The sequence below is a fragment of the Globicephala melas genome, chromosome 2 (assembly GCF_963455315.2).
Source record: "Globicephala melas chromosome 2, mGloMel1.2, whole genome shotgun sequence".
Classification (NCBI taxonomy): Eukaryota; Metazoa; Chordata; class Mammalia; order Artiodactyla; family Delphinidae; genus Globicephala; species Globicephala melas.
This window is the reverse complement of record NC_083315.2, coordinates 73,972,632-73,989,784: the sequence shown is the minus strand read 5'-3', so window position 1 is coordinate 73,989,784 and position 17,153 is coordinate 73,972,632. Positions and strand designations below refer to the sequence as shown.

Genomic DNA, 17,153 nt, shown 5'->3' with positions numbered 1-17,153 from the left:
GGTATTGCCTCTATGCAGTGAGATGGAAGGTTGTAGACCTCAACTATTTCTTTGCCCCCTTTCTCAGAGATTACAGCCTTGTGCTGCCTGTTTTCCAATGTCTGGAAAACACTTTCATATATTTTGTCTACTTTTCTAGTTGTTTTTGGAAGGAAGTTAAGTCCTGTCCTTGTTATTCTGGAATGACTAGCAGTCTCTGAAGATGGGAACTTAAAAAAAAAAAAAAAGAGATTAAAATTGACATATAACGTTAGTTTTAGGTGTACAAAATGGTGATTTTATATACATGTATACTGCAAAATGATTACCATAATGTTAATATCCATCACCATACAGTTAGAAATCTTTTTTCTTATGATGAGAACTTCTAAGATCTACTCTCAGCAACTTTTAAATATACACAGTTGACCCTTGAACAATGAGGGGGTTAGGGTTGCTGATCCTTTGCAGTTGAAAATCCATGTATAACTTATAGTTGGCCTTCTGTGTATGTGGTTCTTTTGCATCTGTGGTTCCACGTTTGTGGATTCAACCTACTGTGGATCATGTAGCATTGTAGTATTTACTATTAAAAAAATTCCTGTATAAGTGGACTCACACAGTTCAAACTGGTGGTGTACAACACAGTATTGTTAACTATAGTCACTGTGCTGTACATTACATTCCCTGGATTCATTTATAACTGCAAGTTTGTATCTTATGAGCACTTTCACTCATTTTGCTCACCCTGTCACCATCTGCCTCTGGCAACAACCAATCTGTTCTCTGTATCCATGAGTGCAATTTATTTGAGATTCCACATATGAGGTCATACAGTATCTTTCTCTAACTTATTTCACTTGGCATAATGCCCTCAGGATCCATCTGTTTTGTTGCAAATGACAGGATTTCCTTTTTTTAATGGCTGAATGATCTGGTCCTTGTGGGCCATAGATGACACATTTTCTTTATGCATTCATCCATCAATGGACATGTATTTTCCTGTCTTGGCTATTGTAAATAATGCTGCTTTGAACATAGATGCAGATATCTTTTCAAGATAGTGATTTCATTCCCTTCACATAAATACCCAGAAGTGGAATTGCTGGATCATAAGGTAAATTTATTTTTAATTTTCTGAGGAATCTCCATACTTTTCCATACTGGTTGTACTAATTTACATTCTTCCCAGCAGTGCACGAGGGTTCCCTTTTCTCATCTTCACCAATGCTTGTTGTTTTTTGCCGGTAGCCATTCTAACAGGTGTGAGGTGATGTCTTACTGTGGTTTTGATTTGCATTTCCCTGGTTAATGATGAGCATAGTTTCATGTACCTGTTGGCTGTATTTATGTCTTCTTTGGGAAAATGTCTATTCAGAACTGTTTTTTAGCTATTGTCTGAATTCTTTATATTTTGGATATAAATCTATCAGGTATATAATTTGCAAATATTTTCTCCTCTTCTGTAGGCTGCCTGCTCATTTTATTGATGGTTTTTCCTTTGCTGTGCAGAGCTTTTTAGTTTGGTGTAGTTCCACTTAATTTTACTTTTGTTGCCTTCGCTTTTGGTATCAAATACAAAAAATTCACTGCCAAGACTGATGTCAGGGAGCTTTACACATGTTTTCTTCTAGTTTTATGGCTTCAGGTCTTAGGTTCAAGTCTAATTTAGTCCATTTTGGTTAATGTTTTGTGTGTAGTGTAAGAGAGTGGTCCAGTTTTCCCAACACCATTTATGGACAAGACTGTCCTTTCCCCATTGTACATTCTTGCCTCCTTTGTCATAAATTAATTGACCATATATGTGTGGCTTTATTTCTGGGCTCTCTATTCTGTTCCACTGATCTATGTGTCTGTTTTTATGCCAATATTATCATGCTGTTTTGATTACTATAGATTTGTAATATAGTCAGAAAGCAGGAAGTGTGATGTCTTCAGCTTTGTTCTTGCTTTAGCTATTCAAGGTGTTTTGTGGCTCACTTTGGTAAACAGAATGCGTAAAAGCAGAGGAAGAAAGTATCAGAGAATAAGAGTTGGGACATCCACGAGAGAATACTGTTGACAGTTTTCTAGCACAATGCTCTCTTGAACTAATGCTGCTAAATCTTTTGCTGTATGTTGCAAAGTTCTTATACCTCTTACAAGGTAGAATGCCTTGCCCCAAACCCCAAGCACATTCTATCTACCTATGTACTAGAAAAATAAGATTCTATTATTACTACAGCATATAAAAAAATAGCTGGATGAATTTTCACCAAATTAGGGGGCAGTTTTAGAATGGATTGACAGAACCAATGTTGCAGATTCTTATGGAGAATTTGCACTTTCCCTTACCATGCATTGTTTTATTGATTCCAAATTTTATAACTATGCTACAAATAATTGCTTCTCCAGTTGAGTGAAAACACACACATACATTCCAATATATGTATGTATTTTACATATTTTACTATTAGTGATTCAATTATGACCCACTCAAAACTGACGATAACATACCTTAAGACACTGGGATTGATGTCAACCAAGAGATAAAATACTTTCTTCCCCCTTAACATCAGTTGAAGACAGATCACTATAAACAAACCAAACAATGACCAGTCAGGCATCAAACCCAAAGAAGCTATTCTTTGTCCACTATTTGGGTGTTAAAGTAGTACTCAGTAATACACTGAGACAGGACCAACTGTACGTTACCACACAAAGTCCAGATTTTACAGTTAGTTCTACTAATAGATGAATTAATGGACTTTTTTTCTTCTTCCACATTAACAGGCAAGTAAGCTTATTATCACTGGAGTCTGCAGCCAGGTGGGAGAGCTTATACCAAAGTGGTGTAAGCTCTGGCCGTGTCTCTCCTGTAATTTCCAGTGAAGTCCAAGTACTGCTGTGGGAAGATTAGAACACCTATATCACTATGCAGATGTTAGCCATGGGTATGCAAGTAATTAGAACTGAGAGGAGGAAATGTCAGGCTATGACTTCTGTACTCCTGCCCAGGCGAAAAGAGAGGTGTGTATGTGGTGGCTGTCTAAGTACAAGAATTGGTTTCAACTGGTGGAATGTGGTATAATCCCTAGGGTTTACACCTAGGGACACTATAAACCCTAGGTATTCCACACCAGTTACCTGGATGAGTATGAGTGAGTACTGAGAGTGATGTAAGTTCTTCCTGTCCTTTGCTGTGTTTTCTCATGACTCCTTTGTTAAGAGCTCACAAGGGAAGAGCTCAATATGGGTTGTACTCAGATACAAGTGTGTTTAAGTTTTGAATGATGGATAGGATCTTGATTCTGAAAGGAAAGTCATGAGAAATGAAGGAAACAGCATAACCAAGACAAAAGAGAAATCTGACTTGTTTCTTTCTCAAATTTAATTGGAGCAGACTATGTGCTCATTGGTAGGGAAGGTCACAAAGAGAACACTGGAATAGACTGTGCAGAATGGGCTACAAGGATGAAAGTTACTTTTAATTTAAGAATCAAGGACTACACTGACGTGCTGAGGTAATACTAGGAGCACGAAGGCATTAGTCCAATTAGTAGGTCGTGGCAGTCAACCATTTCCTGTAAGAAACTCATCATCTAGGTCATGTTACTTTTGTATGTTTGAAAGCATAATCTAGTGACATCATTTATAGGATCTAAAATCCCCCAAAGTATACACCTCCAGCCCTGTACTTTTCTTAAGATCGCAGTGACTGTTAATAACATGAAAAAAGTTTAAACCATAATTTACTCCTTAAGAAACAGAAATTTCTACAACCATTGTAAGTTTACTATCAATATAACCTGTCTCCTAACCATTATGTGGAACCTGCAAAATAAAAAGGTATTGATCTTGACCCACTGCAATTAAGAAAAATCCTAATTAGGTAACCTTTGGTAACTAAGCTTCTAAATCTGTAAAAAGGGTAACAAAGTTCTTCCAGGGCTGTTGTGAGGATTATCCAGAAGAATATATGTAACACAGCACTGATAATGAAGTTAGTGATGTTGGCCATTATCTTACATAGATGAGACCTGAGCACTGATTACTTAAAAATGATGAAACCTATTATATAACATGCTTCTACAACTAAAAAAATAGGGGGACGGTGTGCAATATAAAGGTCTTTTTTAGTACTTTAATAGGTTTATGAAAAGCTATTTTGCTGACGATTACTGCCAACTCCATTATCTCTCAGCAGAGTGAGAGTGAAAGGACGGCTTCACATTGAAAAGGGTTGAACTGGGAATGACCGCAGGATGGGGCTGTAAAAGCCTACTTCTACTAAATGATAAACATTCTCCCTCTGTGACATTTTAGAAATGCCACTTTCTTCATCATATATTCCTAGATTGACAAAGGAAACTTTTTCCTTCAAGTACACAAAGATATGGGATACATTTAATAGGACTTTTTTTTTTTTTTTGCAGTGCATGGGCCTCTCACTGTTGCGGCCTCTCCCATTGCGAAGCACAGGCTCCGGAAGCGCAGGCTCAGCGGCCATGGCTCACGGGCCCAGCTGCTCCGCAGCATGTGGGATCTGTTCAGACTAGGGCATGAACCCGTGTCCCCTGCATCGGCAGGTGGACTCTCAACCACTGCACCACCAGGGAAGCCCTTAATAGGACTTTTTATTGAAAGTCTAATAACTGGTAAGATGTAGAATATTCTAAAAATGAAACCTGACTCATATGGACAATTTAAGAAATAATTTACATGTAAAGACTACATGTTGTTGTTTAATTTTTCCTAGTTGAGTTCTACTTAGATTTTTCACACCAATAATTACCCTTGGTTTTGTACTTAAAAAAAAATTTTTGTAAGGAAAGTTCTAGTCTGGAATTTTGGTCTTGCCCCTGCTAATGCTTTCATCAGTTAAACTAACAATTGATAAAAACTAACTTTACTGAAATGAATGCATTTTCTAATTTCCTTTGCAAGGAACACGGTGCTCTGTCAAAATGCTTATCTAATATCTCCATATTGCTCAGTAGCTCTAGCAGTTATTACTCACATTGAGTTTTAAAATGAATTTATTAAAGAATGGTCTTAGGAAGGCCACAATGTTTGATTTGTCATTAAAAAAAAGTTCTGTTTCTTCATGCTGTATAATAAGGTAATGTAACAAGGTACAGAATTATAAGCTTCTTTCTACTGGAATTCTCTGATAGTACGGCACAGTGTAGTCATTTCTGCAATGCTAGAATAAATTAAAAAAAAAGTCTCTTCTATGCTTCTCTTCAAAAAGCGATGAACAATAACAGGATGGCATTAAAAAGCCATTTTTTTCCTATTCATTCTGTAGTATTGGAGCCAGTATCTAGGAAACAGAGGAGAGACACAGTAAATTCAAGCAGCAACTTAAATTTAAATATGTTGAGAAAAATCTTTCTTTCAAAAGTAAAACAGGAAGTAATGGTGGTGAAGAAGGGGAGACAAGGGTGGAAAAGAAAAGCTGACCACAGTAATATCTTGTGCACGTAAATGTCTTTTTACCTCTGCCTTAAAAGGCAAGTTAACGCTTAGTCTCCACATTTATGTTAAGAGAAATCAAGTTATACTACATTTGGTTCATACAGCTGCTATACTTTTCCAGTCCTCTACTGTCCACAAATTTAAGACCACAAAGGACTATAACATAGAACAGAATTGTTTTAATTCCTGGCGAGAAAAAGACCAAAATTCTAGCCACTATCAATCACTTTCTCTGCTTCTCTATTTGGAATTGAACTTTATTTCAGAAAGCTGACTTTTAGAAGAAATGGGCTTATTTCGCAGTAGTACTGCATTTATCTGGTTACTAAGGAATGGTATTAATTATTACTTAAGCTTCTACCTCTAAATGCCACAACTATTTATACTTTAATGATTGATTGTATTTTCTGCTGACACGAGTGCATGGAACACAAGCTAAGCTTTTCTTGAATACTCAACAATCGTTTCTTTGAAGAACAATGACTGTACTGTGCTGTAAGTGGGGCAAGTTCCTCAGAAGCCACTGCAGTAGGTAAGGCTGATTTGTACTTTATATACACTGAAGTGTGAAAAAACAGACAATCTTATATCTTTAAGAAGCAAGAGAAATACACTCTAAAGACTACCTCTAAGTAAAATACGTATGTTTACATGGACTCTTTGATATTATTAAGCTTGCTGAGGGGCCTTCACTGACTTTTTGGTTCTTAGCTGTTTCAAATGATTGATCGATTGACACTCTACTAGTCTACATCTGTGCTGTCCAATGTGGTAGCTACTGGCTAACCACATGTGGCTATTTAAAGTTAAGAAAATTAAATAAAAATTAAAACATTAAATTTCTCACTTGCCCTAACCCATTTCAAGTGCTTAACAGTCAGATGTGGCTATTGGAGAGTACAGACAGGAAACATTTCCATCAGCATGCAAGTTTTATGAACAGTACTGATCCATATCATTATTAACTCACTTTGATAGTGGTCTAGAAATTATACATTAATGCTTAAATTCTATAGTCTAGTAAAAATCTGAAAACCTAAGGGTTATAAGGGTACTATTAGCCTAAATTATAAGAAAGACATGAAAAAAAGTATACATTATCTGACATACAGAAATGTTATCTGTGATCCAGGAACTATAAAATTATAAACATAGATTTTTTGTTGTTGTTACAGCAAAGAACAAGCTATTTGGTAATTATATAAAAAAGTCATCTTAAAGTTCTTAGAATGATTATCCCTAGTTAACCTTCCGAAATGAAATGTATGAGCCACTGTAACATTGCTAGTTTCAGAGACTCTGACATCTGGAAGATATGATTTCTTTAAAAAGGGATAAAGGTATATAATTCTAGGCAGCTATCAAAAATCAGGTTTAAGAGAACAGTTAATGACTAATGTGTAAAAAATGATTGATATATTTGCAAATGAGTATGTGCATACATATATTACTGTAAAGATATGTATAAATAAAGACTAGAAGGTTACACATTAAAATATTATCTGCAGATGATGTTACAAATGATGTTTTTCTTCTGTGTGGTTTTCTGTCTTTATAGCTTTTCAGTGATAGGGCATTTCTTTGAAACCCAAAACATAAAAACAAAAAAACCTAACCTACAACCTGAGAAACGGAGGGTCCTGCTTTCTATATTTCTCTTTCTCTTGCTTTTCAAAATTCCCCTTCTTGGAAAGTGACAGTATTCTCTATTTAATTTCAGGAATAGCTGCTTTAAACACAAATTGTTCAGATTACAAAGTAAAAGTAAGTATAATTTATATATTTAAAATTCAATTAGTAAAAAGAAAATAATCATGGAACAGAAAGCAGAGATGTATAGTTTTTGAAACATTTAAGGACCTGAAGAAGTTCTTAGGTCTGCTGTAAAAATATCTGCATGTAACAGATCAGAGGACTAGATATTTACCATTATGACTGATAAGGCTCTTATGGTTATTTAAAGTCTTTTAAATAATCATTTTTAAAATGTATAGGTCTCCAACAAAACAGAAACCATAGGATAAAACTGTTGAAATTAAACACTTCCTTAAAGAAAAAGAAAAGCTTTAGAAACACTTCAACTCTGCAACTGAAATAGGGAAGAAAAGCTTATTAATATGTTCCCCCCCGCCCCGGACCCTGCACACAAAGTCAAGCTGTGGAAGTAGTCTATGTGTCATATGAAATGTTTATACCTAAAGTTAGTAAGAGGACTATGTGAGATCTGGAATCCAGAATCTAGCTGAGAAAGAAGCCTGGTCTCTCTATCTGGGAGTGGATCACTGGCCATTTTCTCCCTAAATGTCAGATGAAAGTTTTCTAAAGACTCATGAAAACAAGATTTCAAGTAGCTTTGCTTTCACAGTAATTAGGGCAAACACTTACTTTTACCATCACAGGCTACAATTTTCACTTTATCCACTTTAATAAGTTCTGTCACCTCTCTGAATTCAACATCATTCAATACAAAAGTCCACACATTATCGCAGAATCTGTATGTATTTAGAGAGCCCTTTAAAACAAAACATTTAGACAAACCATGAAAAGTCATTTTTTCCCCCTCACATTTTTCTCCAGACAATTTAAGAAAACCTAGCTACAAGTACATAATTCTCAAAATAGGATGAAAATTAAGGAAAATCTTAAGCAAGCAATCTTAAGGGTTAATCACTTAAAGAAAAAAATTGTAGATAAATTTGCTAAGGGAAGAGTTAAAAAATATTTTAGTTAGCAGACTACTTTCAGCACTGGAAAAGCCTGCAAATTACTTACCTGAAATCTTAAGAAAAATTGAATGGAAATCTGAATCTGTATTTCTACTGCCCTCATGTGGCTAAATTATGAAAATGCATTTGAATTTTTTTATATAAATACTTAAAAAAATACTTTTTAAAAGCAACCGATTTTACTGTGTATGTTGATTCTCTGAATTTGTACAAAAGCAGGGAATTCCTAGAAACATTCATTTTCATCCTGTGACTTATAGCTCAGATGAATTACTGTATTAGCCACTAAAATTACATTATTGTCCTCTGCAACTCACATTCTTATAATTAATATCTATTCCTCCTAAAAAAATTTTATCTGAACATTAAAAGGAACTTTTTGCAAGGGTGGACACCAACAGAATATAATCAAAACCTGAGAGAGATATACATGCACAAGTATTTACATATGAAATTTAGTATTCAATGAGACATTTATATGCCTTCAGAAAAAAAAATTCAGCACAAAACTGTTCCCTGCAGTGTTACTTGTAATATCAAAAACTGAGTTCTCATTAATGGCTTAAGTTAGAATGATTATGGGAATTTGAATAATTACTATTTGTTAGACTATACTAGGCACTGAGAATACAACGGTAAGCAATACACATATGATCCCTGTCACCCAAGAAGGTTAGCAGGGGAGATCACTAAAACAAGTAAATACATAGTGTAACAGTGCTATGAAAGATTGTCACTGGGTACAATGGGAGTACGGTAGAGGCAGCCAAGTAGGACAGAGAAAGCTTGAGTCCCAAAGAATGAAAAAGAGTCAACGGAAAGGTGGGACAGCAGAAAGGAAGACAAACACTTGGAATGGGATAGTAAGTTCCTGAAAGGAGAATATGACAGGAGGTCCTAAGGTGAAAGAGATCATGGAGAACCTTGGGAAAGCTTTTCCCTATTGTGAGGGCATTAGGACGTCAATGAAGGATTTCAAGCAGAGGAGTAACATGATGAGATTTGCATTTTGCATTTTTGGTGATAACATGAACAGACTAGAGGGGAGTCTGACTGAAGGAAGGAGAGACGCTAAGAAGCCGATAGCTTTTAGCTGGCTGAATCAGACACGTAGGTGAAAGTGGCTGGGCGATAACAGAGGCAAGGGGGGTCCCGGGAAGAGGAGAGATTTTAAAAGGTAGATCTGTCAACGCTTGCTAACCAACTGGATACGGTAGGGTGGGGAACAGAGAAATCTTTGATATTCCCAAGTTTCTGGCTTGTGTAACAACGCATTCATAGAAAAAACAGGTTTGGGAGGAAAGTTAAATTTGAGTTTCAGCTACATCTTACCATATCCAATAAGCAGCTGGAGTGTAGAAGCAAGTATGGGAGCATATCAATTTTAAAGCCAAGGACTGGATGAGATCATTCAAGGAGAATATGTGGAGCCCTAGATAACCCTTAAGGAAAACCAGCAATTAAGTGATACAAAGTAGCCTGAGAAGAGGGGCCAGAGAATAGAAGAAAAAAGCCAAAATAGTAAGATTTCAAGGGAAGTATGCGTTTCAAAAGAGACTAATCAATAGTATCACTAATTATGCATTAGATTTAGCAATAAATAACTTGGCAAGAGAAGTTTCAGTGGAGAGGTGGGAGTAATGCATAGAAAATCACTCAGGACATATTAAAAAGATGCAGTTGTAAATGTAAAAAAAAAATTTTTTTTTAATTAGATCTCTTCCTTGAGTATAGTTTGAGCCGTTGGAAGGCTGAACAACCAAATGCCAACCTCAATGTTCATTTCTGGCTTGTGTATAATCAGAGATCTTATAAGTGTGTGGGTTACTGTCATATCCAGTTAGTGGCAGATATGTCAATGACTTGAACCAGGCAAGTCACTGCTATTTATGATTAGCATGTGAACATTCAACTATGCTGAAATTCTGTTCTTTATATTAAAAATTTCCTTCTATATGATAGATAACATGTGGCTAAACTGTATCTTTAATGCACCACTAATAAATACATATATTTTTTACAGTTAATTTACCTTTAGCTAAGGAGATCCAAACTAGAAACCTACAATAATACAACTAGAAGACCACTCAGGCCTTGTGAACCCTACGACTCTGATAAGTAGTCAAACAAATTTTCTACATGGGCAAGTACGTATCAACATGGATCAATTTAGAATTAAAGGATCAGGTTCTGAATGACAAAGTAGGCACATTTGTATGTATGGTTGTACAAAAAGGAAGCTTTGCCAGCATTATTACTGTTAAAAATTCAAGAATCCACTGATAAAATTTTATAAAGCCACGTTTTACTCCAGATAATTGTTAGGCATGTGAAAATCATGTGACTTATTTATATGAACATAAAATACATGCAGATTTTACCCCGTCACTAAAATAAGTCAAACGGGGCCTGTCTTCTTTTGCCCTGTATACCCAATATCCAGAACAATGCCTCGTATTTAATAGGCATTGAAATGTTCGTTGAATAAATGATAAATTTTTCTTTTGTGCTTTTCATCACAAACTAAAACCAAAAACCCCAAACACTGATGTTCTCTTAAATGCAAATTAACATCTATATTCTTTTCATTTGTTGATTTTCATATCTTGTAATCTGAATTTACCATCGAATTGAGAAAGACAGTTTTGTTCAGTTTGGGATTACTGTTCAAAGTACAAATGATTCAAATGAGACCAAGCTACCAGAAGAGACCATTATCTGCCAACAGGTCAGGTCTTTATAAGCCATGTTATCTAAGAGTAGGTGGGCGGCAACGTGAAGTTTCTAGAAATAACTCTGAACTTCCCTGGTCAGAGTTTAAAAAACATAACTGATCCTTAGAGATTACTCTCACTTACCTTCAATCCTGCAGATAATGTTTCAGACATTTGAAATCTCAGTAACTCTTCAGGGAAGGTAGCCAAACATACATAGGCTGATTTGTGAAAAACAATGGAATAAGAATCTAAAAACAACTCTGTATCTAACATTAAGTGGATGAACTTAATATACAGATTTAAACATCAAGCAGGATTTAGTTGTTATCAAACAAGGTCCAAAGTTTGATTAAGCCATCTCTTTTTATGATTAATAAATATGTAGGTGTCCTAAAAAGCACTATTGTAACAAGCATGGTGCAGCTTCTAGATTTAAGAAAATATCCTTACCCTGAAATTGACTCGGTTCCTGACCCTCTGTGCCAACGCTGAATTTATAGCCTTATCAAACTGAAGTAGAACTTGAAGGGCAAGCTGGGGGGTAATCTGTTGAGACTGAGAAAAAATAAAGGTCATGAATCTTCTTAGAGAAGAATAAAGAAAAAATAAAACAAAAATACATGAATTATAGGGCTTCCCTGGTGGCACAGTGGTTGAGAATCTGCCTGCCAATGCAGGGGACACGGGTTCGAGCCCTGGTCTGGGAAGATTCCGAGCCCTGTCTGGGAAGATCCCACATGCCGCAGAGCAACTAAGCCCGTGAGCCACAACTACTGAGCTTGCGCGTCTGGAGCTTCTGCTCCACAACAAGAGAGGCCGCGACAGTGAGAGGCCCGCACACCGCGATGAAGAGCGGCCCCTGCTCGCCACAACTAGAGAAAGCCCTCGCATAGAAACGAAGACCCAACACACCCAAAAATAAAATTTTTTAAAAAGCTAAAAAAACAAAAAATCATGAATTATCATCTAAAATTTAACTGAGGTTAACCAGAGCCTCTAAACTAGAATCCCTTAAACTAGAATCCCTTATTCTTTTTGCCATAACTGACAACTAAGAAGCAAAGGCTGACAATATTTTCTTGCATTATCTTGACACAAACATAATTTTGAAAAGAAAACATGCAGTGATGTTACAACACCAGGACAAAACTTTGTCTACCACTCCTTCACAGTATCTGGAAAGAAGTGTTCGATAAATTGAAGGAACCAAGTTTCTTTTAAATAAAAAACTTGGGACCAATAATACGTTAAAAAAAAAAAGTCTAATCTTATCAAAGCTCAAAATATATGAAAATAAATGGAAATATGTAATATGTTCTTGGATGAGAGGTTTACATAAAAAGGTTAATTTTCCTAAAATTAAAATATAAATTCAAAATTCTAATTTAAATCTCAAGACTTGTATTAACTTATCCAAAGTTATCTTAAAGCTATGTAGACTATGCCAGTCTCATAAGTATGAGAACAAGAATTATTATAGATCCATCTAAATAAAAATGTTGATTTTTTACTCCCTCACCTGTATAAGCTCATCGAGGCTCTCCTGAAGACTGTTTCCCAAAGTGGTATTTCTGTACAACTGATATGCCATGGCTTAGGAGGGAGAAATTCTTTTTCTTATTCAGGCTTGCATTGATATCCTAAAAATTTAATATGAAAGTATTAAAAAAATTATAAATTACATATGTAACATAGTCTAATTCATATTTTCTAATATATACTATTAGCATACTATATAATAACAGGAATTGCAAGGAATAGTTAAAAATAGTTTTTCTATATACTTTTTCTATTATTTCGACGTAGGCATTTATACTCCTTTGTACAAAGTATAGATATATATATTAAAATGTACATCTTTACCATTTCTTTCAAATATCTACCTTTTGACCTAGTCTAGAATTTACCATGTACCATTCTTTTCTACTTACTGTCAAGTCACTGATCCAGACAATCTTCAGCTCACATTTGAATGCCTTCCCCTTCATTTTCCTGTTCTCTTAAAATTCAGTAGTTAGAGTGCCTACCCAGAAGATAGCACTGTGACAGGTACCATGGAGAGGAAGATAAAGATACACTTCTGACCCTAAAAAATTTATACTTTAGAAAACGTAACAGACACATAAAAAAGTTAGAGAATAAGAACTGTGATAGAGATTATATACAGTTATTATGGAGGCTGCCTGTGGACTGAATGAGTTGGCTCACAAAAGCTTCCTGATTCTTCAAGCTAGACTTTAGCCAAGCAAAGGAGGAAAGTCATCTTAGGCTGAAAAAATAAATAGAATGAGTAAAGCCATAGAAGGATGAAATAATACAGTCTGTAGACAGAACTATAAATTGTTCCATATTAGGGTATAGGTATGAATAGGAAGTGGTAGGAGATGAGGCTGAAAAAGATGACATGGATGGATTTGTCAGGAGAGGTGCCAGGATTTTATAATGCAGGTAATGGGGAGCCCCTGAAGCTTTCTAGACAGGAAAGGTCAGACAGATGGGCAGCAATGTAAACAATGTACTCAAGTGCAAGATTAGAAAGAGATGAGGGCTCGAAGAAGGTGCCAGTAGCACATATTCAGCAAATACTGAGCTTTACTACATGTCACGTATTAGATACCTGACCTCATGGCACTTTCAGTTTCAAGATGGACAGAAGGAGACAGGTGTATTCAGGAGTAAACATCAGGGAAAACTCAGCAAAAATAATAGTTATCAGTCTTCACATTACACACCTAGTGAGCATTTGATACACTTGATCATGTCTGCCTTCTTGAAGTCTTTTCCTTGGCTTCTGGGACCCCACACTCAGTGTTCTCCTCCCACCTCACTGGATAGTACTGTTTCTTGTTTCCTTCTGTTGGTTGCTCCTCAGCAATCTAACTTCTAACTAACTACTTGAGTGCCCCAAAGCTTCTCATGTCTTCTCTATATGCTTTACTCCCTTAGTTACCTCATCTAGGCTTATGGCTTTTTAAATATGTTCTATTTATCTGCTGATGATGTGCAAACTTACATTGCCACTCCTGACCTTTTATATGCCCGTGTTGCCATGTATAAAACTGCCTGCTTGACACACTGGATGGAAACATAAAGTGGTAGATCAAATTAAATTTGTTACAAACCAAATTCTGGATACTCCTCCAAACCTTTTCTGCCCTCGGTTTGTCCACCTCAATTAACAGTAAATCTAGTCTTCCAGTAAGACAGCCCCAAAACCTTATAAGTCAAATTCTCTCTCACCCTGCGTGCAATCTGTCAGCCAATCCTTTCAGTTCTTCCTTCTGAATATAACCAGAATCCAACAACTTTGACCATCACCACTGCTAGCACTAAGTCACCATCAACCTGTCACTAAGATTTATGGTGATAGCCAAGTAAGGCGTATCCTTCTTTCTACCCTTGTCTATCCCACCCCTGCCCCCAGAGAAGCCACGCTGAGCCTTTTAAAACACAAATAAAATCACATCACTCATCTGTTCAAAACCTCCCAAGGCAGCATCCTATCTCAGAGTAAAAACCAAGGTCCTCCTAATGGTTTATAAGGCCTGCATGATCTGGGCCCCCCTCCCACCACTACCTCTCTGAACTTGACTTCTTCCACCTACTCCCTCATTCACTCTGCTTCAGCCATACTAGTCCCTTGCTCCAATATGGCAAGATGTTCTTGCTTTAGGGCCTTTGCACTGGCTGTTCTTGCTGTTTCAAATGTACTGCGCAGACACCTGCAGGGTTTACCTCTCATCCGATTCAGATCTCTGCTCAGATGTTACTTCATCAGAAGTGACTTTTGTGACCAACCTATAAGAAAGAACTACCTCCCTTCCCCTTTACACTGCTTTATTTTCATTTATATCACTAATCGAAGCTGACATATATATGCTTATTCTATTTCCATCCACTAAAACAGACGTTCCCTCAAGATAGGACTTTTGCTCAGTTATATATTTACCATCTAGAACAATGCCTAGTATGAATTCAATAAGTATTTGTTAGTGAATAAATAACCTGGTGATATGTCAAAATGCGAATATCAAACTGTATTGCACTTAGATACATTTAGAATAGGTTTTCTACTTTACTGAGGAAAGTGAAGCAATGAAAACTTCAACTCTCAAAACTACATCTAACCACCTACCAATATCTACACCCACATACTCTGCTTGCCACTATAGTCAGACTATCCATGCTGTTACCTAAATACAATCCTTCTAACTGTGGATCTGGTCCTATCCCCCCTGTTACAGACAGGGTATTTTTCCAACAATTCAATTATTCTTTCTATCCCTATCAAATTTCCCATCTCTACAGATCCTTCCCATCAGCAAACAAACAGGCAGCACTTCTCCCATCTTAAAAAAAATAGTCTCAACTCGCTTCTCTGGCCAGCTACACTCTATTTCTCTATTCCTCTTTGCAGCAAAAACTCCTGAGTTGTCTGTACTCACTGTCTCTCTTTCCTTTTCTCACATTTTCTCTTAAACTCACTCCTTATACATTTGCCTCAAGCACTCAAATGAAACATGGTGAAAGTCACCGGTGGCAATGCTAAAACTAATAATCCTCAATTCTTAGTTCTCACCAGACTTAATCATATGACATGGCTGATTACTCCCTCCTCTTTGATAAAGGATCTTGGCTTAGCTTCTGGCACAGTACACTTTTTGGGTTGTTCTCTTAAACGCACTGGTTCATCCTTCTCAATATTGTTTGTTGGTTGAGGCTCTTCTCCCTTAACTCTTAATGTCACAAGACACCGCTTTGGTTCTCTGCTTTCCGTCTACACTTGTTCCTTGGTGATATTGCTTTGTGTCATGGTTTTACATACCATTGCTGATGATTCCCAAATTCATATACTAGAACCGACCTTGCCCTGAACTCTCACTCCTGGATCCAACTGCCTACTCAACATCTCTATGTGCTGTCCTTCCCATCTCCGCTGATGTAACTCCATACCTCTATGGGCTTAGGCAAAAACCTTCGAAGTTATTCCCGACCACCCCTCCCTACCCCCAGTCTGGCCATCTTACCTCCACATCCAATCCCTAGCATAACCTGTAAACTCTACCTTCAATATGGATTCAGAATCCAACCATTCCTCACCATGTCCATTGTTATCACCCTGGTATGTGCCACCATCACCTGTCATTGGGATTCCTGAAATGCTTCCTAACTGCTTTCCCTGCTTCCATGCTTGCCCCCGAGATTCTAATCCCAATTCAGCAGTCAGGTGATCTTTTAAAACACAGGTTAGAACATATCTCTTCTCTGTGCAAACCTCCCATGGTTTCCATTTCATTCAGTCCTTATAATAATCTGGCTACCCATTATCTCACTGACCTCATTTGCCATCTCCCCCTTGTTCTTGCCCTTCTCCAGACACACTGGCTTCTCCTTGTTTTTCTTAGAACATGACAGACATGTTCCTGCCTATGTAAGCCTTTGTAAAGACTGTCCTTTTCACCCGGAATGCTCTTCTCCCAGATATCCTCTTGTTTTTCTTAATTCCTTCAAGTATAGCACATACTTAATGAGGCCTAAACAGACCACCACATTTAAAACCCCAACTCCCACCTCCACTCTGGAACTGCCCAATCCCCCTCACCCTGCTATGTTTCTTTGATGGCACCATCACCTTCTAACATGTTATACAGTTTCCTTAGTTTATGTTTATTTTCTGCATCCTTCAACAGACTGTACGACCTTACCAGGACAGGGACTTTTGTCTGTTTTTGTTCACTGAAGTAAACCAGGCGTCTAGAACAAACACTACCTGAGACGTTAATAGGAGACAATGAAATATTTGTTCAATAAATAAATGAACACAAAAAAATCAGTTAGTAAAATGTATGTGGGTAGCTGAGGGGGGATAAAAAGGGCAAGAAGGTGTCCCAGTAAGAAGATATAAACTTGACAAAGTGAGAGTACAGAATCTTGTGTCCTGCCCATTTAACAAAAGTCTTAGAGTTACCAGAAAATAACTATAAGTTAATAATGAATTATCAGAAAGAGAAATAAGCCCATTTACGATTGCATCAAAAAGAACAAGATACTTAGAAATAAATTTAGCCAAAGAGAAATAAATTTAGCCAAAGAGATGAAAGACCTGGACATTGAAAACTATATGACAATGATGAAAGAAACTGAATATTACACAAATGAACAGAAAGAAATTCCATGCACGTGGACTTGAAGAATCAGTATTATTAAAATATCCATACTACCTAGAGCAATCTACAGTTTCAACACAATTCCTATCAAAATTCCAATGGCA

The 17,153-nt window shown here is 36.7% G+C and overlaps 1 protein-coding gene across 3 annotated transcripts in view; it reads right to left on the bottom strand.

Moving 5' to 3' along the window:
• Positions 1-4,979: 4,979 nt before the first annotated feature.
• The window catches only part of GTF2A2 (general transcription factor IIA subunit 2), a 30,106-nt gene continuing 17,932 nt past the window's right edge, over positions 4,980-17,153 (bottom strand). For 2 of the 3 annotated variants that reach the window (XM_030878869.2, XM_030878870.3), the window contains exons 2-5: positions 12,402-12,522; positions 11,333-11,437; positions 7,825-7,951; positions 4,980-5,284 (exon numbers count right to left, since the gene is read on the bottom strand). In XM_030878869.2, the coding sequence (XP_030734729.1) occupies positions 5,259-5,284; positions 7,825-7,951; positions 11,333-11,437; positions 12,402-12,473 (330 nt within the window). In that variant the 5' untranslated portion in view covers positions 12,474-12,522 and the 3' untranslated portion in view covers positions 4,980-5,258. Of the gene's footprint in view, positions 5,285-7,824; positions 7,952-11,332; positions 11,438-12,401; positions 12,523-12,813; positions 16,729-17,153 lie in introns of those variants that run through there. The other variant, XM_030878871.3, reaches the window with a different exon arrangement.